Below are 27,907 nucleotides of genomic sequence, written 5' to 3'. Positions count from 1 at the left end.
ACAAAATACACAATTTTTGAAGGATATCACAGTACTGAGCTATCTTTTGTTAGAGCTTCCTTGATAGTCAGTCTTTTCCGAATAACTAAATTACCACTCCTAGCTGACTGAGTCCTTATATACATTCACGATGTATTTTAAAACATTCCGGAATTCGAAGCTTACAACACAACTGTTGTGGCAGAAATACATCCTAATTACATACCTAATAGAATGTTCTAGTTTTCCATGCTATGTCATCAGAAAGTTTGAGTATGAATGTCATAGTGACTGATAATTTTTGAAATTATTTACAGTCTCTATCCACAACACACCTAATACGACTTAAAAATCCTTGTAAATAATGATGCCAATGAAAGCATGACCGAACATGATAAACAACTGGCTCATAATCACGGACTGCCGTGATCCATAGTGGAGGGCTTTCAGACAGAATAACAATTACATGCCCAGAATGGGTGGGTATTAAAAGCTGCTTTAGTTTCTAACGACCTGAGTAAACATCAAGAGTCCAAAGCGTTTTGTAATAAGCAAAATACAATGCTCAAAGTTGTGCTTAAAACTTACTTAGTGAAGCTCTTCGATTGGAATAGATATAGGTGATACTAAGATTATTGGAAAGCTAACTAATGCCCATAGTTGTTTAAATTTGCCACGGGGGGGGGGGGGGGGGAGGGAGGGAGGAGTCTGTTCTAACACTCGGATAAACAACAATTGTTGAATCGACTCTGATGATGATTTCCGCTGAGGTTATAGAAACGTTAGTCACTATTACTGACAACCTTCTGTCACAACTTCTCAGGAGTACTCCTACTTGGAAGATCAAACTGCACCGTCGAAAGGTAGTCTTCTGTTCCAACTATTCACTATTTAACACTAATCATAAAAAGTGGATCATGTGAAATTCTGAAAGTCCCTGTTATACAATAATATACATGTGCCAATAAATCGATTTGTGAATCCTTTCGCTGTGCAGAATAACTCGCTTATAGCATTTAGTCTGTGCTACAGTAGCGCAGATCACAAGCAGGTGGCTTTTGTAGTTTGTAAATAAAGTAGGATCCGCAGTCTTTCACTTTAATATTCATTGATTTCTTGCAACAATCTCCACTTCTGGTAAAGCAGACCTCGGAGGAAACCTCACCATCTGCTAATGTGGGGTGACCACCTTTTAGCCAGCCTGATAAGGCCGTACCACATCTATAATCCGGTACGCAATGGGTTGGCATTTTTGTTCCTGCATCTCCCACGAAACGATACCACTTCCCGGATATTATGGATGAGGAATCATCGTCACATTTTTCTCCACCGTTGGGTGTGATGTAAGTGCTCTTTCTGTCAGCATCGCTCAGGTTTATGTAATTATAACACGGATCGGCTAAAAGGTTGAATTTCGGTTAATGCGATGTTTTATATATTTCGTCATAAGAAAGCTTAAGAAAAAAAACGCTGTGGTTTAAAACGATTTCCTGCCCTGAGAAGAGCTGGGAAATTCTTGTTAAACACGTGTGTAATATTAAGATAATTTTTTACATGTGTTTAATTTCACAATCAGCTGTGTCAGGTTAATAAATGAATGGCAAAGCGTTGACCATTCTCAATCCAGGGTCGTATGTTGAAATTTTCTTGAATTATGGCTGCTAAAAAAAAACAAAGAAAAATTCGTATTTCTAACAGACAATGTCACTCAAAATATCTTAGAAGGGGAAGTAAAACAAAATACGAAAAGAAAAACCTAAAGTTAGGTCCTCGACCTGGGTAATGGTATTTCTCGTGGTTGAGAACGAAAATCGACAACTGGAAGATTTGCCACAGGCCGATTTCGGGCGTGTACATGAAAAAATTTCTTTTGTCGGTAAGGAAAAAGTCAATAACTGAGAATTTTGTAAAAAGAAAGCTACGCCCATTGTCTGTTTCTGTAATGGTTCAACGAATATATTCATCTTGAGCGTTATCGCCGATGCGCTTTACGCCTTTTTTTTTCGTGGATTGTGAAACCTATATAAGTTTTGTGCTCGGTGAAGAATTTCTTCTTTATCCCACGCTCGTGACAAGACGAAAAAACATCTTTCCTAATTCTTCATCGAGCTCAAAACTTACAATCTCTACTATTTCTATCAAAAACATTACGCTGTCGACATTGCTGATCCTAGCAGTATGCAGGACGCGTGTTATAAGAACTTCATAATAAATCTCGCTCATGGAAGAGTCTTGGTGGCTCAGTGGTAGAGCATCGGAGCGCAAATCCGAAGGTCTGAGGTTCCATTCCTCATGGGGACTCAGAATTTTTCTTCATCCCACGCTCGTGACAAGACGAAAATAACATCTTTCTTAATTCCTCATCGAGCTCAAAACTTACCATCTCTACTATTTCTATCAAAGGTAAATGTTGTTTGTTTATAACATGACTGATAAATATTTTCTCAACACATGCTCTGAACGACAGTGTTTCCTAACAGCCAATCAAACTGTGCATCTGACAAAAATTCGCGTTGTAAAAAGTCAAGTTGCTATGCTCGTAGTTTCGTCGGCTACACTCAAATTTGTCTACGTTTTCCTTATTTAGACAAATATTTTTCCATTAATTACTATTTAGATAAACATAACAAACTGAATCTTGCTATCAGTCTAAAGGTGATTCCTCAGTATTGCACTGGGCATCCTGTACTGCGAATACAAATCACGTAATCAGGCAAGTAAGCGCACACATTCCGAGAACACGGTATTGCTTTTTAATAAATGGACCATGCAAACAGGTACAATGCTCTTTAGCTCTTGAACGAGCGGGGTGACCTCTATTTTTCATTGCATAATTTTTTTGTATAAATCTTCCCCTTCAACTTGGAGAAATTAAGAAAATTGTGGAAGGCAAAAAAAAATAAAAGAAGACATAGCTAAAAACGTGCACAAAGCCCGTTACTTGATGATGAAAATCATTACCTTGAAAGCAACGACGTGAGGAACGTTTTGAGTGATAACAATTACTAATACATCTAAATAATTTCCACAAATTACATATCAAATTTTCCACTCGCTCGAGACTTTGTACCTTTTAAGTTTTTCTTTTAATTTTTACTTCGAAATCCCTTGATTCCAGCTACCGAAAAATGTACCTTGAAATGACGCGCGGGAAAAATTGCTAGTAGAGGCATGAATGAGGTAAGTGTTGCCCGTCATTTCTCTCAAACAAGCACGGTGACCTGCCTTTCGTATTGCATTTTTCGAAACAGCCATTGGTAGGAAACATTTAAAGGCAGACTAAAAAAATTGTTAAATGTCTTTTTTTTTTTTTTTTTTCTGAGGAATTACCTTATTAGGTCAGAGTGAGAAAATCGTAACTGCGGTCAACATCGATTTTAACCAATCAAACTATTCTGTTTAATTGAGACATCATCAAAATAATTACATTTGCAGAACATTTATGCATCATCAAGAATAAATTATTTTCTCTCCTGGTGGACAAAAACAATGCCTTCAAGTCCAAAAATATGATGTAAAAAATCAAATTTATCTTTCTTTATCCCCGATGTTTTGTCGATGGACGTTTCCAAGCAAACTAAAGGTACTAAAAACTAACGTGATTTGTTACATGGCCAAACAAGCATAGCCATTCACTCAACATTATTTACAGCGAGTTCAGCCAGTACCATCTCTAAAAAATATATAAGGCATGGATTAAAAGAGACTAACCTTTACAAGTCAGACCATCCCCAATGTATTTAGGATTACAGGCGCAACTGTAGGAGCCCTGGGTATTACTGCAAGAGGCGTTCTTATCGCACATGTTCATTTGTGAGCACTCGTCAATGTCTGATGGGGATCAAGTGCACCACGTCACAACCCAGAGTTAGATGTTATGATGAAAAATGTTTTGGCGAATCAAGATATAATGAATACCTTTCCAAAATACTGCAAATCTAGTCTCAAAGGATGTGGGACAAAACAAAACAAAACAATCCACAATTTTTAATAAGGGATGAATTTTAGGATAAATGTCTGATTACTTCCAGTCTTATAATTTGAGCTAAAAAGACGTTTCAGATTACCTCCCACTTTGAGTAGCTGGGATTGTATGTATAGAAAGAGCAGCAATGGAGGTTGCCTCTCTTCCATCATAAAGGGCTTTTCTGGACATTGAAGGGAAGTTATCAAAATCACTTGAGCAAGTTTGTCCATCTCCAGTGTATCCAGTGTGGCATGTACATACATGTGATCCAATTGTGTTGGTACAGTTAGCATTCACATGACAAGAAAGGTTTTCTTGCCCATTCGTCAATATCTGAGAAATCACAGGCTTTCAATCACGATTCTGGGAGCATGATACATGTATAAACCTCCTTATTTTGAACATTGAGTGCATTTCGTCCGCTTGCTTTCAATTGGGATTAAAGATTTTCATTTTCAACCATTGGTCAAAAATATTAAGGCAAGGGTAACTACTTTATCAAAATAAGCAAAAAAAAAAAGAAGGAACGTACAAATTAAACAAACAATTAAAAATACAAACACAAACAAACAAGTAAGGTCATAACGGGGCAATTACAATCTAAAGGCCTTTACCTGTGCAGTTCCGTCCATCTCCGTTAAATCCAGATAAACACGTGCACACAAAGGATCCATTTGTGTTTTGACAAGTAGCGTTCAGGTGACAATCGTGAGTATTTTTTTTGCATTCATCAATATCTAAAAAAATGGGGAAGAAAAGAAAAATTATACAACGTTAGTAGTTACACGAGTGAGATATACATTCGTTTTTTAAACTTTTATGAGGTGAAAAAGGATTAAGTTATTTATCATTGTGACAAATTAATTATTAATTTAGACCAAACAAAAACTTCCACCGCATTGGAATCTCTCTCTAAACACTATTATAAACTGTAGTCGGATATCAGTCGTCAAAGATCAGCTTTGGTAGCCTTCCTTGGTGGCCTTTTTTTTATTCGCGGAATGTGAAACTTCTATCATTCTTTAAAAATTATATATTTTTTTCTTAGTAAAGGCCTATTTTTGTCGTGTACATGAAAATATTCTTCTTTTAGAAAGGAAAAAGTCAACTGAGAATTTTGTGAAAAGAAAGTTACGCCCAATGTCTGTTTCTGTAACGGTTCAACTCATTTTTTCATCTTGAGCCTTATCGCCAACGCGCTTTACGACTTTTTTTCGCGGATTGTGAAACCTATCACATTATTCTTTTAAAAAAGTCGCCTTTTATTCTCAGTAAAGGCCTATTGTGTTCGAATAGGTAATCACATCACCGCTTTTAGGCTTGGCTAAATCTATATATTGTTCTCTTACTCGATACCTCACTAGTTTGCTGCTCTCACTCATAATGTAGCCAGTTGAACACTCGTAGAGAAATTCCAAGTCAGCGGGAACCCGGGTATTATTCACTATATATTAAATGAGGACAAAATGGCCGAATTTCTTAGTAATAAATTGTCAAATTATCTTGCAACGCGGCTGAATGGTGTAGCACTGTAGTCGAACGTGTCATGAAGGACTGTTCTACACTTGTAGCGAAGAGATTAAATTCACCTGTGCAGTTTTGTCCATTTCCAGTATATCCAGCGTGACATTGACATACATGTGATCCAAGGGTGTTCGTGCATGTAGCATTCACGTGACAAGAGTGACTTCCTTTACACTCGTCAATATCTGTAAAATCATAAGCATTAAAAAAATTAATTGAGAAAAATTTGCTGCGCATAAGCTTGGAAACCTTAGTCTTTCTGTCTTGTGGTTCTAGAGAGAAGCCCTTCATGTTACCACTCACCAGACTTTTTCTCGGTTCCCCCAATTTCAACTACGTTGTTCTGTTCTGTAAGCCCTTCCATCAAGTCTCCCTTTGCCAGTTGAGATTTTTGAATGTTTATTGAATACAAATGTGTCATCATCACCATTTTCTTTAGGCCTACATTCATCTCTTTTTTATACAAGGATTGATTGTGTTGGTAAAATATGATAGTGCTTTTCCTTCTGGTGGGAATGGTTACAAAAGAAACGCATCAAGTACCTGTGCAGTCCCGTCCAAATTATTCCATTTCTGAAGTTTAAGGCTACGTTTCTCAAAATGCGGCATTTTTGCCTTTGAGAAGAGATAACTCAAGAGGGATTTGAGCTATTGACCTGAAATTTTCAGGTTAGCTGGGTTTCACTGAGTTAGTTGTGATGAATGAAGGAATTTGTCATAAGTGTTTAGAAAAAAGGTTATTTTAAGAAATGCTGCCTAATTTTGATTGCGCAACTTTAGATGGGTGTTGAGGCTTCACATTTTGAAATTTTGCAAAGTCCTTCATTCATCCTAGTAAGCAATCTGCTTACTTGAGAAAAATAGTAAAAATACATGTTTCATGTGAAACTATATGTAAAAAACTTTTCTCAAGTAGGTCCAGGTCAGCCACAGCACGTGCTATTTAAGGGGCTTGGTATCAGGTTACAAAAAAAAATACCGCATTCAAATACACATCATAATCTTCAGGCCGATAGCTTTCTAATGATGTATAGTGTGCTATGATTTTGATGAAAACCATAGCTGTCACAAGTGATGCAAAAATGTCACTTTTTCAGGTGGAACCCCGCCTTAAATCTCAGCAATAGGACATCAAAATCAAAATAAAAGATAATACGTAGAGGAACTCTGAAAGCGCATGAAGATTTAAAAAAATCTGAAATTGAAAGTAAAATTATTCTGCTGTACTGATTGCGCTGTTGTTGAAGGTTGAAAAGTTTGTGGCTGTACAAAGAGATTTTTCCTTCTATCTATACTATTTAAAAAAGTGAGGAACTAATAATAAATCACATATTCGATGGTTTATCATGTAATACGAGAAGAAATCTTGCTCATTGCTCTTAATTATCCTTGTTCCTTTCGCGCTCGGAAAAAATACCAGGCAACTCGTAAAATATCTGCGCGTATTATATTTTAAATCTTGGTAAAATGTGAATGCATGCATATAATGAAACCTGTAACTTAATAGAAATACGAGGTCGGGGCGTGAAAATCATTAAGTTGCTTCTTGATCATAACCTCAGTTACGAAGGCAATACTTATTATGAAAAGCTACTTTGCTCGACATGAAGTATCGCTTTTCTAATCTACGTTGGCAAGACTGTCCATTTATAATGTATCCTTTCTTACAGATGCAATTATATGAACCATTTGTGTTGGTACAGTTAACATTAGCATCACAAACATGACTAGGCGTTGCATTCATCAATATCTGTGAACATAATAGATTTGCAAAGGGTAACTGAATAGAATCTTAGCCAGTTTGTCGGATAAGAAGGCAATTACTTTTGATGAATGGTTATTCTACTTTTTTCTAAGTCTAATTTAATTTTACCTTGGCATGACTCTCCTTTTCCAGTGTATCCTTCCTTACAGGTACAGCTATGGGAGCCATTAGTGTTGGTACAATTCGCATTCACGTCACAATCATGGCTTCCATTGCTGCATTCATCGATATCTAGAAGCATAAGTGATGTGTAAGAGGTAACGCCATAGCAATATGACAGTGGTGCGTGAAAACAGGCCTCTAAAGTGTGTGCTAATTCCCATGGGCGATAGTTTATGTGCAAAGCTGCTTGTTTTAATTAGTGGACGCAACTCTTATTCACCTTGACATGACTGTCCGTCTCCAGTGTATCCTTCCTTGCAAGAACAAATGTGAGAACCATATCTGTGTTGTTACAATTCGAATTGACATGGCAAACATGGTTGCCATCGCTACACTCATTGACATCTGAGAACAAAAAGGAATTGCCGAAACGTTACTTGACAGAGACAAACATCAAATTTCTGAGTTTTTAAAGATAGAGTTTTGTTTTATTTGAGGGAAACTTCGTTCTGGTATTTGCAAAGTCTTATGTAACGATTATACTTTGGCATGAGTGTCCGTCCCCAGTGTATCCTTCCTTACAGGTGCAGATGTGGGAGCCGTCAGTGTTGGTACAATTCGCAGTCACGTCACAAGCATGGTTTCTATTGAGGCACTCATCAATATCTAGTATTACAAATAATATAGATATGTAATACTTCATAGAAAATCTGTCGATATGGTATTTACGCACGAACTCGTAGTATCGGAAATCGAGGGAGTGAACGCAAGAAACGAGTAAGATCTTTTATATACAGCAACGATTGTTTATGTACCGTAAGAACAGTCTTTACGTGATGTATGAGGTTTATTATAAAGTTTACATTTAATTGTCAAACAGGCAATGGTTTATAAATCGATCATGAAAGATTTAAACCATTCAAACGTCCCTTCTCGATAGAAATAATGCAACATACTATCAGCTGGCAAAAAATATCTTAATACCTCTCGATACTTGAAGCCAGGCATGTTAAGCCTGAGTGTTCATAATCGTCTCTGTCTTTAAGTTGAAAACAGTGAATAAACTCCGCAAGATACACGTTTAGTTCCTCAGCCGATATTGTGTGTACTTCAATAATTGAAATGATAGACATTTTCAATATGTGCTTGGGCGCTTATTGAAAGTTTCGATAAAAACTTTGAGGGAGAGGGAGAGGGGGCACTTATTTGTAGGGTGGGCGCTTTGTCGATTAGTCGAGAGGGGCGCTTCTTAAGTTATCTCAGCAATAGGACAAAAATCAAAAGAATAGATAATACATAAAGGAACTCTGCAAGCACATGAACATAGAAAAATCTGGAATGGAAAACAAAATTGTTTTGCTGTAATGATTGCACTGTTGTTGATGGTTGAAAAGTTATAAAAAAAAAGTGTGGCAGTAGAAACAGATTTTCCTTGTATCTATACTATTTAAAAAGTGAAGGAGGAGAAGGGTGGGGGGTGGGGGGGTTATCCGAGAGTGGCCGCATATTCGAGAAAAATATTCCAGGTAATAGTGAAATGATGAACCCTCATTCGATGTTTTATAATATAATAGGAGAAGAGACATTGTTCACTGCTCTCATTTATCTTCGATCCTCCTGGGCTGGGAAAAATACTAAGCAACTCGTAAAATATTCGAGCGTATTATATTTTAAACCAACGAAAAATGAGTATGTATACATATGATATGATATGATATACATATGGTGAAACCCGTAACCTAATAGAAATACCAGGTCGGGGCGTTAAAATCTTTACGCTGCGTCTTGATCATGAGCCCAGTTACGAAGACATTACTTATTATGGAAAGCTGCTTTGCTCAACATGAAGTATCGCAGTTCTAATCTACATTGGCAAGACTGTCTATCTCCAATGTATACTTCCTTACAGATGCAATTATGAGAACCATTAGTGTTGATACAGTTTGCATTCGCATAAAAAAACTTAACTATCATCGTTGCATTCATCAATATCTATGATTACAATAGATTTGCAAAGGGCAACTGAATAGAGAAAAAAATATGTTGGCCAGTTTGTTGGATAACAAGGCAATTACTTGTGATGAATGGTTATTCTGCTTTTTTCTAAGTCTAATTTAATTTTACCTTGGCATGACTCTCCTTTTCCAGAGTATCCTTCCTTACAGGTACAGCTATGGGAGCCATTAGTGTTGATACAATTCGCATTCACGTCACAATCATGGCTTCCATTGCTACATTCATCGATATCTAGAAGCATAAGTGATGTATAAGAGGTAACGCCATAGCAATATGACAGTGGTGCGTGAAAACAGGCCCCTAAAATGTGGCTAATTTCCATGGGTGATAGTTTATGTGCAAAGCTGCTTGTTTTAATTAGTGTAGGCAACTCTTATTCACCTTGACATGACTGTCCGTCTCCAGTGTATCCTTCCTTGCAAGTACAAATGTGAGAACCATCTGTGTTGTTACAACTCGAATTGACATGGCAAACATGGTTGCCATCGCTACACTCATTGACATCTGAGAACAAAAAGGAATTGCCGAAACGTTACTTGACAGAGACAAACTTAAAATGTCTGAGTTTTCAAAAAAAGAGTTTTGTTTTTATTTGTGGGAAACTTCATTCTGCTATTTGCAAAGTCTTAGTGATGATTATACCTTGGCATGAGTGTCCGTCCCCAGTGTATCCTTCCTTACAGGTGCAGATGTGGGAGCCGTCAGTGTTGGTACAATTCGCAGTCACGTCACAAACATGGCTTCTATTGAGGCACTCATCGATATCTGGTAGTAAATATGATATAGATAGAATAATTCGTGCAAAGTCTCTCTTTATGGTATTTACGCACGAGATCGTAGTATCGAAAGTCGAGGGAGTGAACGCAGCAAACGAGTGAGATTTATTATATAAAGCAACGATTGTTTATATACCGTACGGACTGACTATATGTGATGTATTAGGTTTATTATATAGTATACATTACATAAGGAGAGTAAATTCGTCCTTTATAGCATTTAATTGTCAAACAGACAATGGTTTATAAATCGATCATGAAAGATAATAGCCACATAAATTTCCCTTCTCGATAAAAATAATGCAACATACTGAAAGCAAGCAAAAAATATCAAAATACCTCTCAGAACTTGAAACAAGGCATATTAAGCCTGAAGGTTCATAATATTCTCTGTCTCTAAGTCGAAAAGAGCGAATAAACTCCGCAAGATACATGTCTAGTCCCTCAAGCGATTTTGTGTATACTTTAATAATTGAAATATTAGACATTTTCAATGAGCGGTTAGGCACTTACTGAAAATTTCGGCTAAAACTGAGGGGGGGGGGGCACTTATTTGTAGGGGGTGCGCGTCATCGATTAGTCGAGAAAGGCGCTTCTTAAATTACCTCAGGAGTAGGACATAAAATCAAAATAATAAATAATACATAAAGGAACTCTGCAAACTCGTGAACATAGAAAAATTTCGTATGGAAAAAAAGTTATTCTGCTGTACTGATTGCGCTGTTGTTGAAGGTTGAAAAGTTATATAAAAAATGTGGCAGTAGAAACAGATTTTCCTTGTATCTATACTATATACTAAAAACTGAGGGAGGAGAAGGGTTGGGGGGGGGGTGGTTATCCGAGCGTCGCCGCATATTCGAGAAAAATATTCCAGGTAATGGCGGTATGATATATCTTATGCTCATGCCTTCTTTTATTCTCGTTCCTTCTGGAATCGGAAACACTTTTAGCCACTCGTAAAATATCCGCACGTATTATATTTTAAACCAGCAAAAATTGTGTATCTATGCATATTATGATATCCGTAACTTAATAGAAACACGAGGTCGGGGTGTGAAAACCATTGCGTTGCCTCTTGATCGTTAGCCCAGTTACGAAGACAATTCTGGTTATGGAAAGGTGCTTTGCTCGACATAAGGTGTCGCTGTTCTAATCTACATTGGCAAGACTGTACATCTCTAATGTATCTTTCCTAACAGATGTAATTATGTGAACCATTAGTGTTGGTAAAAATTTAGAACCAACATCATGACCCGCTCCCAGTTGGCTTGTTAACTCAGTTGGTAGAGCTAGCGCTGCACCGGTATCGCAGAGGTCATGGATTCAAATCCCGTACAGGCCTGAATTTTTTTTAGGCCTTATTTCCACTGCTACCTAAGTAGTGCACATTCCTGCGAGGATCACTTTCATCCACGTCTTTATCTGCAGTTCAAATATATGACTTTCATATATTCTTAACCGTTTATTCATCACTTCACGGGTTTATCTAGAACCAACAACATGACAGGCTCCCGGTTGACATGATAGCTCAGTTGGTAGAGCGCTGCACCGGTATCGCAGAGGTCATGTGTCCAAATCCCGTAAAGGCCTGCTTTTTTTTTTTCAGGCCTTATTTCCACTACTGCCTAAGTAGTGCACATTACTGCGAGGATCACTTTCATTTACGTCTTTATCTGCAGTTCAAATATATGACTTTCATATATTCTTAACAGTGTTGGTACAGTTAGTATTAGCATCACAAACATCATCGTTGCATTCATTAACATCTGTGAACACAAAAGATTTGCAATGGGTCATTGAATAGAGAAAAAAATCTTCAGCCAGTTTGTTTGGATGACAAGGCAATTATTTGTGATGAACAGTTATTCAGCTTTTTTTCAAAGCGAATCTAATTTTACCTCGGCATGACCCTTCTTTTCCAGTGTATCCTTCCTTACAGGTGCAGCTATGGGAGCCATCAGTGTTGGTGCAGTGCGCATTTATGTCACAATCATGGCTTCCTTTGCTGCATTAGTCGATATCTAGCAGCGTCAGCGATGTATAAAGGTAATTTAATAGAAATACGATAGTGGTGCGTCAAAACAGGCCTCTAAAATGTGGGCTAATTTTCATGGGCAATAGCTTAGGAGCAAAGCTGTTTGTTTTTAGCAGTGTGGACTATTCGTATTCACCTTGACATGACTGTCCATCTCCAGCGTATCCTTCTTTGCAGTTACAAATATGAGAACCATTTGTGTTGTTACAATTCGAATTAACATCGCAAACATGGTTGCCATCGCTACACTCATTGACATCTGTGAACAAAAACGAATTGCCAAAACGTTACTAGACAGGGAGAAAAGCATCAAATTTCTAAGTTTTAATGTAAAGAGTTTTTTTTATTTGTGGGAAACTTTATTCCGCTATTTGTTAGGTCATATGCAATGATTATACCTTGGCATGAATGCCCGTCTCCGGTGTATCCTTCCTTGCAGGCGCAGATATAAGAGTCGTCAGTGTTAGTACAGTTTGCATTTATGTCACACACATAGATTCCAGTGCTGCACTCGTCGATGCCTGAGGACATAAGTAAAAGTAGAAAAAGGTAGCTTAATGGAGGAACAACACAAGAGATGAATTTTTTTTTATGAAAGCATTCATTTTAACTTAAACCCTGGGAGGAAATATGACATCGTTTTGGCCTGATTGTTGTCCGAAGAATTTATAATTCAGTGCAATCTAGAGTTAAAGAAAACAAAGTATCAGAAAAGTAAATAAATCGACTTAACTTGCCATTTGTCATCGTGACACCCTACGCCATTAAAGTGAAATTAGAGCTGCTATTTCTGCCTTCTACATCAAAATAGCATGGACTCAAGAACCGAAATTCGTGTGCAAAACTTACAAGAACTCAGCTCGTAGATTTAGTTCTTAATCTTTGACCACCATACACAACGCGTACTCTTATATTTAACTTCTTCAAAATGTCACGCATGTAGAACCCTTTTGTCATACTTTTGCTTCATTTCACTTCACTGAGCAAACTTATTTGCCTACTTGTATAAACTCCTGCTGTTGTCAAATAGGACGCGTATGAGAATGAGGCAAGTTTTTAGCATCTCATTTCATGCAATGCTGTTTATTATTTAAGAAAAAGTTTTAAAAAAGTTTTTCTAAAAAGTTAATCCGGATCACGAATGATCCCAAAATTGAACTGTGCATGACTTCTTTAAAAATGCCTGGAATGACGTAGATTTTTTCCCAGGCTCCATAAAAGGACTAATTTATTACTAATCTAAAGCTAACTGATAAAACTAGGTATTAAGAAAACAACTGGAACAATGGTTATCTGCTACTTATTGGCCATTTTGTAACTTTTGGTTGTATTCGGGAGCCTACTTCACTTTTGTAGGAACGCACGCTTGGGTAACGACTGGCTAATTCAAACAGGCAGATATCACCGTAAAACTGAAATTTTACCGCTGGAATGCTCTTAAGTAGCCTCGCAGCTACTTATGTGCTCGTGCATGTTCTGTCAACGGATCGCTTGCCTCTTTGATTTCCAAAGCACATTTAAAACTTATCGCTCTTACCCTAACATTGATGAGAGGATAAAAACGCCAGCTTTATGACTTTTTTGTAGAATTGGTATTTTTAGATTTACGAAAGCTTTTGATATCGAATTTGAAAAATAAATCTGGCGGGGTATGGACAACGCGAACGAAAGTGCTCCTACATGTTTCCTTCTTTAATGCTTACCATTTTCATGATCAAACTGAATACTTTATCGTCTTGTCCATATATCTATTGATCAAGTTTGTCCGCTAGCTTTTAGCTTTATGTGAAAATAAGATGATTACTTTCTATTACTGAGGACATCGACAGTGACACATCGATGTGCTGAAATTTCGACCAACTTCTCTCTTTTGTTCAAATATGTTTGTTTTTTACTGTTGAAATCTGAATAAATAGCAAAACTTGAGTGACATCTGAGACTTACTTTTCATGTTATCATCACTAAGGTATTCTGAAACGTATTTTCCAATGAACACTGCTGCGATGATTGCAGAAATTGCCACTGCAATAGCAACAAGAATGACCATAACTCTTCGGCGGGATCTAGAAGAACGATTGGCAGCTGTCAGTAGATCTCTGCTTCCCGTAATGGAGAGTTGTTCTCCAAGATTTGCAGGTTTTGGATGGATATGATCCAAAGAGATAGTCTCATTCTCTGACGACGTCATCTCAGATGAGATCTCTAGGCTTGAATGCAGGATTTACTTCACTCTCAAGCAGATGATTCCCTTCACTCGAAGTTTTAGCTTATAATCATGAAAGGTTAACACAGCATCTTTCTTAATTGTAAAAGTCTGTTCGTCGGCGTGGCTTTCAGTTTCGAGTTTCGGTTTCGTAACTGTTAATGATGCAGTCATGCGTGATATTTCATGCATAAACGTGACCTTGAGTCTCGATTGTTTGAGCCACATGTAGCCTTCAGGCACTTTCCAGTACGTTAGGAACTCGGTTTCTTTTCCTTGACCAAAGAAAATAACTGATGAGCAGGTTTTCTTGCCTTTACCTTTTTTTTCTCGCTTTCTTTCATTTTCGTCTACCCTCTTTTTTTCTTCCTTTTTTTCCTTTTTTCCCTTTCTTTCTTTTAGTACCCACTTCTCAAATCTTCAAAACCTCGAAACGTTGACAAAACTCTGTACTCGTCTGATGTCGCTGTTACCGCGGATATATCTTAAATTCCTAATTTTTTGTATAATAGGGCCCTAAATAATTAACTCCAGCCCCGACTCCCTCCCCAAAACGTTAGAGACAACAATGAAACGAGAACAAAAATTGGTAGCATCCATAAACACTTGTCTTTTGTGAAGACACAAGATTTCTAGAAAGCATTTTCGTGTGTTTTGTTACTCCTGAACTATATTATTTTAAGGAAGACAGAGAAAAAGCCGTTTATAAAAGCTATCCGCTGATTTTTTTCAAGTTCCTTTTCCACTTCATGATCGATAAGTCATGAAAAAAATATTCATTTTCCTCAATAAACCTTTTTTCGCTTTCTTCATTATACAGGTGCTTGAAAATTCAAAGTTTCATATTCTAGTTTACATAATTGTCTTTGGTTATCTAGACCGATGATCATAGAAAGAGGAAATTTATTCTAATTTCCATTAGGACACGCCATGGTTGTCGGTTTTTGACTTAGTCTTTGCTAGTTGCTGTTACCTTAACTCTTTTTGTATCAGCAAAAGAGAATAAAGGAGAAATAAGGTTGCTCTCATTCGTAAATCGAAGGATAAAACTTTCTTCGCCGTCTGCAACTCACCTTTTCTATAATTCAATAATGCATTCTAGGCTACGATCATGATAAATGAAGCAAATTCCGTGCCTGCCTCGAGGTAACGGTTTTTTTTTTCTACCCCGCATGCATGGCATAACTTTAAGTTGATAACCAGCCCTCATCAGTGGATTCAACTTCCAAAATCGACCTGTTTTTTTGTGAACGCAACCGTTTTATGATAATAAATTAAAGAAATAAGCTTACAGCTGTCAGTTCTATGTGGAAATTAAAGCAAATGACGCAAATGGATGTTAACCGCTTCGCTCAATGGAGAGAATTGGGTCTCCTAAGAATAATTATTTATCTTTACATGTTAACATATCTATCAGACACCGAAATCAGTCCTTAGAACAATATTATAAAAATTTGGCGTGTGGAAATCTCCCTTCACCAGGTGTTCTTAAACTACTTAAAACTCCCTTTATTCTGTTGGAATCTGACGACCGCATTTTTGCATATCGTGTCTATAACAGACGCATCCTGTAAACATATCTAAGAGGGCTATGACAACCTGTTTTCCTTGTTTTTTCGATATTGTATGTAGTCAAAAATTGCGTCTGTGAATGGTGTTCTTTTTGGATTCTTTACCTTCCAATTCTTGAGAGGGATTATGAAATAAAGTGGGGCATTCCTAATCTCAGCCACGTTTCGTTAAAATAATGATAAGGTTAACTAATATCAGAATAAAACTTCGAATCATTATTTTCCGATATTATTTATCAATTCTATGATGCACAACGGTCGTGGTGGTGGTCGCTTATCAGAAATAAGTTAAATTCCTTTTCCCTGACAAGTTCAAGCTTGATCGATGATTGTGCGAGATTCATACTTCGATCACTTCCCTCTGAGTAGCATCTACATCTGGATATGTAAATCATTTTAACGTCTATCTAAAAACTGCGGGTACTTGACGCGAATGACAAAGGATTCGCGGAAGGAAGGTAAATTTTTTTTCAAACAAATGTTAAGGGAAGCAAACTGATCATTAAAGTTCATAGAATGCGAACATTTACAGGACTACTACGACTTTGAGATAACGTACAGTAGAAAATAGGAGTAGAAACTAAATTTCCAACACACCAGGTTTATCCCTAAATGTTTCCTAAACTTGAAAGCTAACTACTGTATGAAAAGTTGTAAGAAATGTGATGGAAAATTCAAACAGATCGAGTTACCAAAATCCACTTACGAACAAAAACTTAAAGCAAGATTAAATAGAAATTGAAAAGAAATGAAAGTAGACCAGCATATACTCTGGCTTCTTTATTTCATCTCTTTATGATTGTGATGAATAGCATAAAATCTCCGGAGCGATATTATTTTAAGGGAGATGGGACAAAATCCGTAAAGAGAAGCGATCTGTCAAGCTTTTTAAAGTGTCTTATCTAAGTCATAGTGGAGAAGTTATAAAAAAAAATTGCATTTGCTACACTAAATGTATGGTCCCGAGGGAAGCAGTGAGTTTTGTTTTCCCCCGAGTCGAGGTAATTTATGCTAATACGCAATGAGACGTACCATTGTTTTCTGACATCACGCAGCAGATTAAAAACGTTTTTACTGATAATTTCAGTATAAACGTGATAAATCGACCCTTCCCGGAAGATAAGTAAATTTGAAAGTTGAACGTTATACATCTCAGATGGAGAGTAGTCAAGTTATTATTTCTTTTTTAATGGTTTACAAATGCCACCTGTTATGTACACCCAGCCTTTGTGAGTATAAATGAGGTTCTTTCCAAAAATAACGAGACAAAAACTATTTCTTCCTCTGTAAAAAGTTTTGATCGTGGCATTTGAAGTCGACGAAACAGATTAAGAAGGATCTTTCCAAATCAAAGTTATTATTGATAAATGGCAAACGAGCGAACGTTGCAACGCCATAAATTTTCAAACTAGAGAAACTTTACAAGTTGTACGCAACATTTATGCAAATTACTGGGTCATTAAGTTTTTGGTGAAATTTTTGAAGAGAGTACTTTAAACTAGTCCTTAAAGAATTTTGCGCCAATAGCTTTCTTTAGAACTTATAAAACACTCTTTAATGTTCCAGCAATGTTCTAAGGTAAAACAAAATTCTCTGAGATGGTTGAGAGCGGTAAAGATCTACCTCCGTTCGATGAAAAGACATCAAATTCCGTTTGCTAAACTACGATGGAAGTTAACTTAAAAGTGTTATACGTGCATGTTATTGAGAGAAGAGAGTTGGGAATGTAAGATTTTTGAATCGACTTAATTGGTAGTTGTCGAAGTTGTTTGTGTTTTGCATCTTATATCCAACTTTCTGAGTAGGATGCATTTAAAAGTCTTTGTTAAATACTCTTTAATTTTACAAAAATGAGTTCCAGTCATGGGTGGATGTTGAATGTGGCTGTTTTCCTTATTCGGTTTATTTTGTAACGTTTATTCTTTCTGTATCAGCGAAGAGAATGAAAGTGATATATGAAATAAGATTGCACTCACAACTGAATCGACGATGGAAAATGATTGGCAGTTTTCCAGTCACCTTTACCGAACGTCAAGCAAGTCAATTCAAGATTACGGTCTTCTATTTCTACCCCACATGTGTGCTAAAAGTTTTAAGTCGATCACCAGCCCTCAGCAGTGGACTAAGCAGCCCAAACCGACCTATTGTTATGACGGAAAGCGTATCATGAAAATACATCAAACAAAGCTCTCAGCATCTGTCAGTTCTATGTGGAAATTAGCGCAAATGACGCAAATAGTTGTTTTCCGCTGTCCTCAATAAAAAGGAATAAGGTATCTTAGGGAATATCATTCCATATTTTTAGGATAACAGAAACTTAAACCTTCAAGTTCTATTGGACTTTTTGATCCAAATACTTTCAAAATGTGAAAGATCAAAAAATGCATCCCGCGCAAAAAAGATAAACACATCGCAAGATTTATTGCGTCTGAATGTTCGACGTATAATTATTTTATTACTAACTTTGGTAATAATAAACATGAAATCCTGTTCAATTATTCGGAAATTTGTCAGTTTTTGGAGTTACATTAATAACTGCGATCGACATTTTTCGTGGAAAATGTGCTCGAAGCCCTTAAAAAAACATTCAAACCGAACAAAGGCAGTTTTAAATCTATGTGGCGTTATGATCTATAATATTGTAGATGGGCTATCGAAACTGCTCTGTGATCCGCTACCATATCTGAAAACAAAGAAAAACGATTTGATTACAACATATGCGAAGCGGGGAACGACAACAGTGCACTATCTGAAATTGATATGTGATAGACGTTGTGCCACAATGTCATTCGTTTATTTTTTAAATGTTTGAGTTATTAATCTAGATAGGAAAGGATATTGAATAACGGAAAGGGAATGAAAATTCGTGCACTGCCTTACCCATTATTTTCGTTGCGTGGTTTCAAGACCTTTCGTCCTTCAGTTCGCGAAAAAGTTTTTTGTCGAATTATTACTCTTTAAGTTTTAAAGAAAGAAATGTGTTGGTGTTAACTTTGTGTTGCTATTTATATTACTATTTACCATAATTCAGTCCATCTTCGCCGTGGCCAGAGACCCTCAATGCTGTTTGCCCTTTGCCTTCTTCTCAGCTCTTCCCAGCTGACTCCTCTCTCCTCCATCCCTTTTTTTGAATTTTAAGGTGTAAGATTAATAGCAGATTTTATTACGACAATGTCCTTTACTCACAGTTTTTTTCTAGCTGCACGACCCTTTTTCAATTCACACGTGACAACTTACCCTCGAAGATTTGTTGCGACAATTTACTCGTTACACATGACCCACGAATATTGGCCACTTCTTTTCCTGTAAAACTTGAATTTAAAAATAAAAAAAAAAGAAATAATGAGACCATTACTTTCTCTTGATGAAAGCAATTACCCTGTTGTTACGCTATTTGTTGACCTTTGTTACCCTGATAGTAGCAGTATGCAGGACGAGTGTTCGATATATGAACTTTAATATAGTATAAAAGTCTATAGTCATATAGAGTCTCTGTGGCTAAGTAGTAGAGCATCGGAACACGGAATCCGGGGGTCTGAGGCTCGATTCCTCGTGAGGGCTCAGACTTTTTCTTCGTCCCACGCCCGAGACAAGATGAAAAAACAGTTTCCTTTATTCCTTTACTGAGCACAAAACCTTACAATCTTTCTTTTTCTATTAACAAAACATGACGTTAACGACATCGCTGATCCTGGCAGTTTGCAGGACGCGTATCAAGCATGAACTTCGGAGTGGGCCTTGCCCACCACAGAGTCTCCGTGGCTCAGTTGTAGAGCATCGGAGGACGGAGTCCGAAGATTTGAGGTCCGATTCTCATGGGGACTCAGAATTTTTCCTTGTCCCACGCTCGTGACGAGACAGAAAAAATTTATTTCTTTATTTCTTTAGAGGGCTCGAAATCTAACCATCTTTCTTATTCTATTTGTTACCCTGTGGGTATTTTCCAAATAAGTCAAAAAGTTTATGCATAAGGTGTTTTATGAAGGAGAAACGCAACTTCCTTTTATTAGAGGGCCACGTTTCTAAAGAAATTTTGGTGCTGCGTAGATGGGAGAGTATTATAGGGTAATTTAGTTTTAGCAACTGGGTTAATAACGTAGATTGGAATCCGTAAAGAGTTTTAAAGCTGACGTTTAGGGCGTTCGCCCTTGGTCAGAGCGAGTAACTACGGGCTAACGCTCGATTCGTCAGCTTTTGACTCTGTACGGTGGCTAATTTAGGTTATCAACTTAGTTGTTGCCTCCCTTACTTTCTGCTGAGCATCATTTGGTTCTGGATATGAAAATCATTATGAAGTCCATGGAAAACCTACGAGTACGACGGGAATGACAAAGTATTCTCGGAAATCAATGTAAGTTTTGTTTTCCAGCAAGTGTTAAGGGCAGCAAATTAAACTTTGAAATTCAAAAAGGGCAAATGCTCGCAGGACTAATATCAGTTTGAGACATCTTTCATAAGAAAATGGAGGCAGAATTTGAATTTTAACTCGCCAGTTTCATTCTCAAGTGTTCCATGAACCCGGAGGCCAACCATTGTGGGAAAGGGTGCAAAGCGAAAATGAAAATAGACTGGCATATGTTTAGGTTTCTTTATTTCATCTCTATATACTTAGGGTGCATATCTTAAAGTCTCACAAGTCATTCTTATGAATTCTTGATTCCAAGCAAGGCCTTTACCAGGACAAGCATTCTTTTCCTTCGTTCTTGAATCGAAGAGAGGAACCTCACTAAAGTTAGAGTATTTTTTCTGGACGTCATAAGTACATGTATTATAAATGATAATAGAAAATATATTTATACATCGCCAAATCCACTAATTGTCCATGGAGCTTCACGTTAAGATCATAAAAAAGCTAAAAAGAAAGGGGGAAAAGAGAAAAAGATTTATATATCTATACAAGAATAAAGAAATTGAAAAAATTCTGAGGTAATTAAACATATTTATCATCTAATAAAACTAAAAGGAGTTATGAGCTTGTTTAAAAAGATACGTTTGAAATAGTCTTTTAGTCTCGCTTTCGGGGTCGCCAGAAGGTGTTGAAAAGAGGACCTTAGTGTCCGTTTAGAGGTGCGATAGCTAAGTAAGTCACAGATGCAGCAAGGCACTGCTCCATTAGTAGCTTTGTAGACCAATGAAAGAATTTTATAAACTATACCGTGACGGACAGGAAGCCAGTGAAGCTTTTTTTTTTAGGATTGGGGTCATACGATCAACATAGTAGTGCGTATAACAATTCGAGCTGCTGTATTTTAAACGGATTACAATCTTAAAAGAAGATGCTTATGTAAACCATATAGTAGTGAGTTGCAGCTATCTAATATTGAAGTAATAAAGGCATGAACAACAATATTGGCACTCTCTTATTCAATTTACTTTGTAATTTGGGCGACTTCTCAAATATACAAACCATATGCTGCAACACACGTTTTCTCGTACCCATTATCGCCATAACCCCATTTGAACAAGTCCTCGCTATACCAGATTTGGAATTCTTGGTTCGTTTCCTCCGCCAGCGGGGTAGAGAAATTATCAAAGAGCAGTTGTGGCCCAAGGCAGGCTGTAAAACTTGCAGCCCCAATAATCTGATAGGAAATCACTCTTTGGGAGAAGAAGATTACGGTTTTGTCAGTTATCAACGTGGCCATTTGGTTGGGAATGAGACGGTTCCAAAGGCATCCCCATTTGGATTGATAGCTTGGGTTCGATGAATGACAGGTCACGTAACCGGATTTGTACGTTAATTTGAATGTAATGATGTTACCCGCCTCGGAAGTTCTAAAGAAACCATAAGAATCATCCCTTGCCCCAAAGCAAACTGTAGATGGCGTCATCTGTATCCATCTTACTGTTGGGAAAAGAACCAGCATATATATGATGAATTGATTTTGAACAAAAGGATGTGAGTTGGTTAAAAAGAATACACGGCTAGACAGCCAGCCGCTTAGTCAGACCGATGGATATGAAAACAGGAGAGACAAAAGGGGATTCAGACTTCTGGAAGAGCAGACGGACGAATGGCTGACTGAATAAGACTTACAGTTGGATTCATCGAAAGATTACTTAAAGGGTTAGGTAGAGTTTTTCATAAGAGTGTTTCACCAATGAAAAATGTTTTTTTACCTACCGTTTCTTTCCTCGCAATTGGTGCCCTTGTATTCAGGTGGACAAAGGCATCTGTAATCTTTGTCTGTAAATCCTGTCTGACAGGTGCCATCATGTTGGCAAGGAGTCTGTCCACAAGTGTTCTGGTGTGAAAACGAGGTCTAAAAGCAGATATATGCCAGTTGAAGTGGTAAGTGGTAAGTGGTAATGATACTTTGAAATGAAAATTGAAATGTCACATGAGATCAAATCAACCAAACAACCAGCCACGCACCCCGTCAACCATACAAACCAATTGCAAAAAAAACATTGCGCAACCAGCTAAACAACATATTAGTGAAACAATTTACTGTCGAAACCTTTACAAGCTAAACAACCCAAGGTTGAGCTTTATAACTTTGTATACTAATCTATCAAATGACAAGTAATGTTATTCGCTTGCCCATGATAGGATACCAATCAACCATCAAAAATCACCAAACTAAGGATAAACGAAAAGCACAAATGGGATAAGAATGTAATCACCATTGTTGCTTTATATCTGTAGTTTGTCCAAGACTTGAGATCCTGACACAGGACGAAATCACATGTTTCCGTATTTCTGAAACGTGGCGGAAACATGCAACTCCATGTTTCCGTTATGTTTACGTCTTACGGAAACGTGAAAATTAAAGTCTACGTGTTTCCGTCACGTTAACGGAACGGAAATGCCAAGTCACGTTTCCGTCATATTTAAGCCAGCACATTTCCGCTGTTGTTCGTTTCCGTCATGTTTCTGCAAACGGATTTGCAGTTTTTTGCTACATCTTACCAAAACACAAACGCGAGATGGTTCTTTGAACAACAAGGAATCTTAATGCGACAGCTGTGTTATGAGAATGTTCATTGTGTGTGGAATTATTCAGTTCACATGTTGTGATTACTGGAGATCCGCTGGTCACTAATTCGTTATAGCTGACGCAGTTGGGTTCCATGAAGCACAGAGCTGAGCAGAAGTCTTGCATAGGGGATTCTACGGTTCGTATCAAGTGGTTTATGAGCCGTTTGCCAGGGAAAGCTAGAGAAGATGTAAATTCCATCTTGCGATAGAAATCTGTGAGAAATTGAATCGGATTTGATTAGCACCATTTATGGTTTACACCTAGAAAGGTAAAGAACCAGTTGCGTTTTTTAGGGACTAAGCAAAGGCAATGGAGTGATGAAACTTATGAGTTGTGTAAGTAACAAAACATAACAGTTTCGCCTCTCTCTCCTCCACGACCAGTTATAGCCATTATAATGTCCTCAAATGATTTTGGTCCTTTAGCTGTTTTATTTTATCACTAATTAATCTTTAGAGTTGTAATCGGACAGGGCAATCGGACAATCAACTGTATCGGACAGTCAATTTGACACCTGTAATCGGACAGTTAAAGCAGCTAATCACATTAAGTCCACTCCTGCAAATCCCCAATCACAGAGTTGATTGCAATAACCGTAGCAATAACCACCTACCTCAGAAAACAGTGCCTCTACCGAAGATATTTTCTCAAGTAAATGTAAATGTATTTGTTTTCTTCTTAAATTGTAATGGTTATGATCAATCGGTAACGGGACTTTGCGTCATCCAATTCGATCTTCCGATTATACTCAATTATACGAAATTAGGCTTCACTCGGTTCTATTACAATTATAAATTAAATTTACTTGCAACACTATAGCAGTATGGATATAGTTTACGATTAAGAAAATTGGAGCACAACACACTGATTCGTGTATTTCATTAGATATGAGAATTATTTGAAGTGAAAACAATTTGTAACGCGTCTAGGGAATTTTCGACCCCATATTTCACTTGATATTGAATATAATATTTTTGAATTCGCTTTTGCTAATGTGCATCAATGAAGACAAACATCTCTGTTTCTTTGAAAAATCGATTGGGAATTTTTAGCATACCGATAATTTGATATAATTGGGCGATGGCCTAATTTGAAAGAAGCAACATTCCAGCGTTGATCTTTATTATAAGAAGCCAGTCTGAGTTAAACCCTCTGAATTTTTTTTTGATTGAGAGGGCTTTTTGATATCCTTGATTTGGTGATCTCACTAGTTAGTTCAATTCATGTGGATGAGACATTAAGTCCATGCCTGCCATGAACTTTAAACTTTTGCTTAATTAATCGTAGAGAGAGTAACTACCTCAGGGTGATTAGCGTGAAGAGAAGAGCAAGAAGAGAAGACCTAAAAAGAGTCTTGTAGCCTCTCGATAGCGGGGAGTTTTGTCACCCACTAGTTTCTCTTGTCCTTGCATTGTAACAAAACTAAGCAGGAGTCCGTTTTAATTTTAATCATACAGGTGGAAGACTTCCATTTTTTATGCGCGGGCTGCTATTGGCGGCTTAGAATTTGGGTCCTTTTAAAAACACTAAACAGAAAAGAAATGTGTTGTTATTATTTACCAAAAATCAACATGTCGGCCTTTGGCTTATCGTTCATGTGACATTAATTTTTTTTTGTTATCTAAGAGTTTTGATGAGTAAGTTTAGGCTGGATGGTCTCAATTCTGGTGAACTATGTTACCTATGTATCTATGGAAAAAAACTGAAAATAACGAATATGAAATCGAATGTGCGTCTAACTCAGTTGAACTGTAATGATTTTATGTCAGCTCGGAGAAAATGAAAGTATAACTCACCTTCTTCACCCACAACTTTAATTATCAATAAAGACAACAGGGCGATCAAGACCAAGAAGCAAAAATTTTGAGAAAGAAGCCATGTTGAAGACTGATTTGAGTCGCTATGTAGGATCATCGCTGGTGAATTCTGAAAAGATTTTGATGTTTGTTTACTTCTTTTGTATGCAGAGAGTTCTAATCATACAATAAGGAGATGTGGATTTTCTTTGCGAATTTGTGCCTTGCAGGAGCTTCGATTGGCTCAGAATTTAGCTTAGGCGGCATTCGATCTGATTAAGGTAAATAAAACTCATTGAAAACGTGTTAATTGATATAACTTCGATCGATTGAACAGCATGCGAAATATCCTGCTAATGAGATAACTCTAAACAGTGGTTTTTGAAATTTTTTGAGCACATGATGATCGAGTAAAGGAACAGGTGTAATTTTTATTCTCAGAAGATCAAAATATTAATTTTTTTTTACCCTTCCTTTGCCGTCACTGAAGCCAGTGGATATGGCATAAAGGATGTGGCTTGAAGTAATTAATGAGGTGTCTGAAAAAGAAACAGGTTCAAAAGCTTGTTCTCCGCACTTCAAGTTTAAATCGAGAAAAAGTTTCGTGCTTTTGTTAATGCTCTGTTACTCGGAAGAGAAAGTCATTTTATTTATGGAAATAGAATTCCTATTTATATACTTTATTTTCAAATTCTGGTAACTTTATCAACCTTCATTAGTTCGAGATTATTAACCTCCTTTGCTTCCCTCTCAATCCAAATTAAGCCGGTGAAATACCTTGCAGATGAAAAGAAATTGGGAAACAACGTCAGCTATTTTCTCTAAGCTTACGAGAAAGTTATATTTCACAAACAAAGATCTGGTCTTTCATACGAATTATTATTTCGGCATCTATTTTAGTAAGAGAATCAATAGCAGTCTTTATTAATACAAGTGTGTTACTTTAAGTAAATAAATGTGTTTTCTTTGTTAGCTGTTAAGCCTCCTTGACTTTGTTCAAAGCTTTCTACGTGTGAATGAAACGTTAAGCTCACTTTTGATAACTTGGAATGCAGTCCCTGCAGCACAGCAGCTTAACTTTGTTGTAACCGCTGGCTAAAGAAGAGAAGATCAATGGCTCCCTTAAAATTTCAAGTGTAAACGAGCCCTAGGTAACTTGAATTATGTAAACATTTAAACTCAGCCATAACTTTGTTAATCAAACACGAAATTTTTGATTTGTTAAAATCTTTCACTCTTGTTGCACGCCTCTCAAAATGCTAAAGTCGGAAACTTATTTTTATCATTAGTTATTTTGAGTTATAAATGCACGTAGATCTTCCTTAGCTCAAAGATTATGGGGGATGAAGCCAGTGGAAGCGACAGTGATATAAGTTTATCATTCATATATTTACGTGCAGTTCCTCTCGCAAAGATGTGTAAACGGCTACATAGACTCGTTCATAGACGTACCTTAAAAAAATAAAACAAAACAAAGGGAAACAAACAAAAGTTGAAGAATTCGCTGTCAAATTCATAAGGTCAGTGTTGGAAATTTACATTTTCAAACAAACAAATATTCTACGGTTTTAGAAGCTATGAGAACCTACAAGCGGATTACCAAGAGCGCAAGCACCCAAGGTGATATGATTTTGGGTCGTCCCGAGAGACGAGATGATAATAGATAAGGCAACAAGACAGTAACGCCGGTAAATTATTTAATGATTTGTGTTACTTTTCTTTTTATATTGTACTTGAAGAGGGTCGTATGTGTCAAAGCGCTATTTAAATAAGGCAACGTGCCATGTTCAATTGGCTGCTATGTTCTGAGTCTAATTCGTCCTTAACTTGCCCCGTGCGCTCGAACTGCTAATTTGACCTTGAAAAAAGATTTGACTTCCAAAGAAGATCTTAGTATCTAATAAATTCTCACGCGTCATGTTAATAGGGAAAGGACTAAGGGGAGGATACACATCTACCTGCATGCATTTATATATGAATCCTCTCATTACGTGCAATTATTTGCTTCAAATTTAATCTGGACCACTCAAGCACAGTTCACAGCTTGTTCAAAACAATTTTGTATATATAGCTGATGTCATACTTTTTCAGAAATCTTTTGAGTAACACTGGTAAAGTACTTTAATCGTGCCAAAGCGGACCAATTCTTAGGACTTATAGGATGGTTACCATTCAGCCAGACCGGGTATCTCGCTTGGGCCAGTAATCTACAATTACAATTAGAGTTAAAACAATGGAAGTAATTATTATGATGAGAAATAAAATTTGTTAAATTCGTGATAGGCGTCTACTTAGATAGCGGTTCATAAATCGTCTTTTTACGTGGAGTTATTTTCCTCAACGTCAGTCTGTATCATAGTGGCGCAGATCACAAGTCGGTGGGAGGGAAATTTTGTATAAATGGTAGGATCCACAGTTTTCGACTTAAATCTGAACTGATCGGTAACCTTTAAGGTGCTTCACATTTCCCTATAAATTAGCTTAGAGATTTTGGTGTTAGATCAGGTAAACAAGTTCTTTCTGATAAGTTTGGGTATTCTCATTACCTGGATAATGAATGGATTTTGTTGGGAGGAGTAACAGGTTAATCGCCTCCGGGAATCAAAGGGTCAACCAGCCTGGGTTGGCTTTACCACATTTATAACTATCCACGCAGGTTGTTGGAGTTCTAGTTCCTACAGCTGTCACGAAACGGTACCAGCCCTTAGAGAGTTGTGTGACACAGAACACTGAACCATTTAGTGGTGTATCGTCAATGGTATTTCTTTTGTCGTCACTCTCCTTCATAACAAGGATGGGATACAAATTTAAGTATTAATTTTTAAATAATTGTAAGTCTGATAATTCATTATTGCCCGGGATATGTTGATAAAGAGTCGATTGTATCGTTTAATTTTGTCTCAGAGATATCAATTCTGTGGGATTTCTTGAAAAGGTCTTTTCTATCAAATAATTGACTAAAAGGAGAATTGATCAATGAAACTGTTCCTCTCAGAAATTCGTCGTCATAAATTTTAGAGGGAAGTTCATTTAAAAGGTATCAGATGACGATTTATGTCTCACTAAAGGAAAGAGATATCTCAATAAATCAAACTCTCTCTTCCTAACGTTCGGAAACCCTTTCGAAGATTATCGATTATTCACCTGAAGGAATATGATGAATTGTGCACTTTAACAACACTAGGGACAG

The 27,907-nt window shown here is 37.0% G+C and overlaps 3 protein-coding genes across 3 annotated transcripts in view; all 3 read right to left on the bottom strand.

Moving 5' to 3' along the window:
- Positions 1–121: 121 nt before the first annotated feature.
- On the bottom strand, positions 122–3,790 carry LOC149052793 (pancreatic secretory granule membrane major glycoprotein GP2-like). Its single transcript, XM_089205718.1, has 2 exons — positions 3,691–3,790; positions 122–1,378 (listed from the first exon to the last, which is right to left on the bottom strand). Exons 1-2 carry the CDS (start codon positions 3,788–3,790, stop codon positions 996–998), a joined length of 483 nt encoding a protein of 160 aa, XP_089061844.1. The 3' UTR covers positions 122–995.
- Positions 3,791–7,028: 3,238 nt separating this feature from the next.
- Positions 7,029–14,858, bottom strand: LOC149052792 (uncharacterized). The gene is made up of 9 exons (XM_089181743.1): positions 14,109–14,858; positions 12,563–12,685; positions 12,301–12,423; positions 9,996–10,118; positions 9,735–9,857; positions 9,462–9,584; positions 7,881–8,003; positions 7,618–7,742; positions 7,029–7,220 (listed from the first exon to the last, which is right to left on the bottom strand). The coding sequence occupies exons 1-9, from the start codon at positions 14,350–14,352 to the stop codon at positions 7,029–7,031; spliced, it is 1,299 nt and encodes a 432-aa protein (XP_089037869.1). The 5' UTR covers positions 14,353–14,858.
- Positions 14,859–18,612: 3,754 nt separating this feature from the next.
- Positions 18,613–27,907, bottom strand: part of LOC149052790 (uncharacterized) — a 19,571-nt gene continuing 10,276 nt past the window's right edge. The window contains exons 3-4 of the mRNA XM_089181734.1: positions 21,659–21,783; positions 18,613–18,621 (exon numbers count right to left, since the gene is read on the bottom strand). Coding sequence (XP_089037860.1) covers positions 18,613–18,621; positions 21,659–21,783 — 134 coding nt within the window. The remainder of the gene's footprint in view (positions 18,622–21,658; positions 21,784–27,907) is intronic.

Source organism: Pocillopora damicornis, chromosome 1 (genome assembly GCF_964200805.1).
Source record: "Pocillopora damicornis chromosome 1, jaPocDami1.2, whole genome shotgun sequence".
Lineage (NCBI taxonomy): Eukaryota > Metazoa > Cnidaria > Anthozoa > Scleractinia > Pocilloporidae > Pocillopora > Pocillopora damicornis.
Note: the sequence above shows the minus strand (reverse complement) of the source record. Positions and strands in the feature narration are given on the sequence as shown.

Bases quoted from the DNA above. Each gene is read 5' to 3' on its own strand.
- LOC149052793 (XM_089205718.1), bottom strand. From the start codon at position 3,790: ATGAACATGTGCGATAAGAACGCCTCTTGCAGTAATACCCAGGGCTCC. The intron at 1,379-3,690 runs GTTAGTCTCTTT...TCAACCTTTTAG, and splicing joins GGATGGTCTGACTTGTAAAG to CCGATCCGTGTTATAATTAC.
- LOC149052792 (XM_089181743.1), bottom strand. From the start codon at position 14,352: ATGACGTCGTCAGAGAATGAGACTATCTCTTTGGATCATATCCATCCA. The intron at 9,858-9,995 runs GTATAATCATCA...TTTTGTTCTCAG, and splicing joins GGACGGACACTCATGCCAAG to ATGTCAATGAGTGTAGCGAT. The intron at 7,743-7,880 runs GTATAATCGTTA...TTTTGTTCTCAG, and splicing joins GGACGGACACTCATGCCAAA to ATGTCAATGAGTGTAGCGAT.